A 4,603-nucleotide genomic window follows, 5' to 3' on the forward strand; every position below is an offset into this window, starting at 1 on the left:
TCTCTCTCTATCCCTATCCCTCTCTCTCTATCCCTCTCTCTCTCTCCCTCATTTTGTCTCTTTGTCTCTGTTTGTCTGCCCCTCATTCTCTTCTTGTATCCCTCATTCTCTCTCTCTCTCTCTTTTCCCCTCTCCCTCTGTCAATCTCTCTCTCCTCTTTGCAGTGACATCGAGGAGGATGTCCAAAGCCTACGCCAGTTCAGCACGGAGCTCATCGTGGCCACAGTGGCACGATGTCTCAAGGTCATATCCAGTGACCTTGAACTCCCGTCTAGTCTGCCCCCAGGGATGTCAGCCAGGTTTCGAGTGGGTGCCAGTCTTGCCAATCATGTTCAGGTAAGTGGATGCAATCCATTGTAGGAGAGGGATTTTTGTCACACAATGTGTAAAAGAATTTTGTGGATGTAGGGGGGCCTTTTTAATGAATTATTATGAATGCTTGATGAATATGTATTTGTCTAGAGTTTTAAAAGGGACATATAAAAAAAGAGATATTGATATCAAGTTATTCAAGAATGTTTTTAAAAAAATGTTCATCATGAATATTGAAGGACATTTGTACCTATAAAAATACTTTGGTATCTACAAATAAAACATAAAGAGAAAAAAAGAATTCTAAATTTGTTCATCAAGAAATTTTCAAAAGTGTATTTTTTAGAGCTATTCATAAAAAATGTTTCTTATATAATTGATGCAAAGGGTCATGTGTTAGAACTATTTTTCAATGGATATAGAGGGAAAGTCATTTTCAAAAGTGTATAATAGATGTAAGATGACTTTATTCTTGTAGAAGCTTTTTGAATAAATTGTAGACACTTTTTGTACTTCATTTTCATCATGAAATTTGCTGATTTTTCTATCTCGAGTCAGTGACCTGTTGTTAAAATACTCATGCTTTTGTTGACAGTTGGTCAACCACTAGTTAACGTGTCTTCACTTTGTGGCCTTAAAACTCAAATTTCATATTGATATTTCAAGCATTTCCATTTGACAAATTTATTCACCATTCAAATTTATTGAGATTGACCGTGCTTTACAACATAGTCAATTGTCAGGCTTACAAAAGTTTTGGATAGGTCTATTTGTTGTGCCTGACACCATTGATGCTTGTTGTGTTCAACGAATAGCCTGACTTCTGACCTCTGAATGTCTTTCGTCTCCTCAGGACCTCGGGTACAAAGGTGGAGACCTGGGATACCAGACGTTTCTCTACTCGAACGAGACGGAGATTCGGAAGATTTTTATGTTTCTGGTGGAGAAACTGCCTAAAGAATCCTCTCAGACAGCTGATGAACCCTTAGGTAAGTTTAGATATATACCTGTGAGTGTGCTATCTCAATGCGTGCTACTAGTTCAGTGGCTGACTTATGTGCTCTGTATGTGAGTACGTATTCATATGCTCAATGTGTGAATTTGTTTATGCTTACTCATGTGCTCTGTTTGCGTGTTATAAATTATAAGTGTGCGTGTGTGCTCATGTACTTTTTATGTATTTGTGTGTCTGTTATCGTCGTGTACTTGAAATGAACATGTATTTGTGTGTTGTCTCATATATGCTGTGTGTATGTTCTCATGTGCTCTGTGCTCGTGTGTGTATATTCTTGTGCTTCATCTTACATGAGTTTAAATGTATGTACTCATGTGCTGAATGAGGGAATCTGTGTGGGTTTTTTTTAAATGTGTGCTCAGGGTGTGAGTATCCACTTGTACCTTGCTCTCTGTGGCCTTGAGCTTGTGCTTGGAGAGTGCCTCAGGGAAGTCCTCTGATTTTTTCCTTTCCTCCTGTTGTTTCAGTCTATCCTTTTTTTTCTCCTGGGCCAAAGATCTGTTATTGTGTTGAGTTGTTTCTATTTACTCAAACAAATTCATGTCAGTCATGTTTGTGTGTATGTATTTGTTGGGTATTCTGTAAGTGTGTGTTTACTTGTGTGCTATGTGTAAATTTTTACTTATCTGCTATGTGCGTAAATGTTTCCTCATTTTCTCTGGATACGCCTGCTTGTTCAATGCTCTCTTCAAGCCTGAAAAAGCTATTGCCCTATCCTCCCAGGGGCATCTGTTCTTCTGCACCGAGCAATCTGTACAGAACTGAGTAACCAGCTGTCTGCCTCGTGGACACCAACCTTCATGAAAGACCGAGGCATTCGCTCAAGGTCAAAGCCTCCTGGATGGCAAAGAGAGGTAAGCCTGTATGGATGTCACAGTTAGTTAGAAATCCTCCTCTTATGGTAACTACAATGTATATATTGGTGTGATGCCCCTTTCCACACTGTATGTAAGGTTATTTAAGAGGTGAGACTTCCACATTTAAATGTCCAGCACCGATAGGACTCTGCCGAGAGGGTGAAGAGCCTTGAAAACTTCCCGAACTGCATAAACTTGAAAACAGACCATTGGAGATTTGAACCAGGGCAGCTGGCTCCTTAGTCCAACTTGATACCATGTGGACTAACAGCACACCCATGGTATGAAATGATTTTGTGAGAAGTGATTTTCGTATTAAGTAAAGAATGTGTGAAAACTCTTTCCACTTGAGTTAGGAAATCTGGACAGGACAATTCTGTGATTTCAAGACACGCAGAAGCCACGAAGTCTGGCTCTTCTGTTATAAACAAAAGAATGTCTTTTCATGACTTTTCTTTGGAAGAAAAGAGAGGTTTTATCATGTCTCTGATAGTATTTTGGGATTTGTATAAAGAGAAAACACATGATGGAGGGATGAATGCTGTGAAACTAAAACTTGACTTTTCCTCTGTAAAAAAATTTTGAAGCGGCAGGACCTCCAAATTAAATGGCCAGCTCCTGTAGGACAAAGACAAGTGAATAGAAAGCCTTAAAAACTCCTCAAGACAGCACAAGTTCATTTAACCATGGTGGGGGTTTGAATCAGGGCCTTTCACTCTGTAATCCTGCTTGATACCAACTGAGCTAATTATGTGCCTGATTAAGGTTGTTTTTTGGTTTTTTTCCTAAAGGCCTTATACATGGTTATGCAGATGTAACTTGAATTGGGGCAGCCCTCTGAATATCTCTCTCAGTATGTGTTCCTCCCATCCACAGGGTGCATGTTGTCTCCAGTACTACCACAGCTGCCCGACAAGGACGCCTGTGGGCACTGCGAATCTGAGCATCAAACTACCCAGAGGTCAGTTTCCTCAGCCATTTGTTTGTTTTTTTAATTATAAAGAGAAGCTGCAATAATGGTCCATTTAGTGTGCTCAAAAAGCAAGATAAACAGACAGTATCAGCAGAAGGAAAGAAAAGAAGAAAGAGCTGCCATTAACATCCTCCAATTACCTGCTTGTTTGTACCATACAAAAGCCCCAGCTAGACATCAGTGTTTTTTTTTAGCTGGGCGTGGTGAGAATAGGACAGGTTGTAAATGGTTTATGCCCCATTAGGACTGTTAATATCATTTTGAAGGTGGGCTCTGCCAGCTGGGGTCTACCCTGTCTGAATGGGATACACAAGACATACAAAGTTATTTTCTAAAATAACTTGCTCTCTCAGGAATCAAACACAAGTCATCTGCACACAACAGTGAAGAGCCTTACCATTGCACAAGAGATGACAGTAAGAGTGAAAAAGAAGAAAGATGCACAAGTATATATACCACAGGAAATATCACCAAACGTGCCCTATCTCCTTCACATGACAAACTAAACCCGCCTACACTATTGTGTTGAGAGTGTTGTAAAACACGTACTTATTTTAACAGATTACAAAAAATAAGCTTTCTGTTTTCCTTGTGTTGACTGTGCCTTAACCATCCTAGTGTCAACAACTGATAAAATCAGCCATAAGTTTCATTCTGTGGTGTTGTAGCAGATTTAATTGGCTGTTATTTGAATTGATGTTTGGTTCATTTATCCCGTTGTTATATCGCCAAACATTTCAACTCCTTCTCAAATGAGCTCTACTTCCTCTTTATAACCTGTTTTCTGAAATTGAAAAGGTTTATGGCCTTTATTTGCTTGATTTGCCTGTTTTCAAGCATTTTCTAACATGATATGTTGAAATCCTTTGACACCATGGTCTGTTTCTTTGCCACATGTGAAGGGTTAAAACATAAACTGAAATATTAATAACCAAACAAGTTTTCTGTGTTTTTCTTTCGTCAATATTGCTGTAAAACACGCTTAAACAAACATGTTTTGTTCATTTTTTCTTGTCATATGTGACGAATCAGATGTGCATCTGCCATTATGTCAATAATGTTGTAAAACATACTCAAACAACCAAGCAAATAAGTTTTTCTCCTTTCTGCAGAGACCAGATCGTACTACACATCCAAACTTCCGTACGTGACGAACCAGACGCGTGTCCACCGCGACACAGCGCCATCTGTGCTGGAGGCTAACACCTTAGAGGTGGCTGTACAACAGGAGTGGGAGACCGAATGGAACTCTGTGGGACTGGCCTCTAGACTCACACAGCAGGTTGGTCATGTGGGCGGACAGGTGCCCATGCACACGCACAGGGCTGTGCTGCTCACCCTCTGGGATATGTGCCCGTCTCTCTCTTTCTCTCTCTCTCTCTCTCTCTCTGTTCTCACAATTTCTTGCTAACTCTCTCGCTCACTCAAACTCTTTCTCCTCAACCC

General features: G+C 40.1%; 1 protein-coding gene across 1 annotated transcript in view; it reads left to right on the forward strand.

Annotated features, from left to right (window-relative positions):
* Positions 1-4,603, forward strand: part of LOC101861779 (coiled-coil domain-containing protein 22 homolog) — a gene marked incomplete in the record, with an annotated part of 17,554 nt that overhangs the window by 2,449 nt on the left and 10,502 nt on the right. The window contains 5 exon segments of the mRNA XM_013089797.2: positions 165-336; positions 1,166-1,301; positions 2,051-2,181; positions 3,061-3,145; positions 4,270-4,439. Coding sequence (XP_012945251.1) covers positions 165-336; positions 1,166-1,301; positions 2,051-2,181; positions 3,061-3,145; positions 4,270-4,439 — 694 coding nt within the window.

The sequence above is a fragment of the Aplysia californica genome, unplaced genomic scaffold, assembly GCF_000002075.1.
Source record: "Aplysia californica isolate F4 #8 unplaced genomic scaffold, AplCal3.0 scaffold01049, whole genome shotgun sequence".
NCBI lineage: Eukaryota > Metazoa > Mollusca > Gastropoda > Aplysiida > Aplysiidae > Aplysia > Aplysia californica.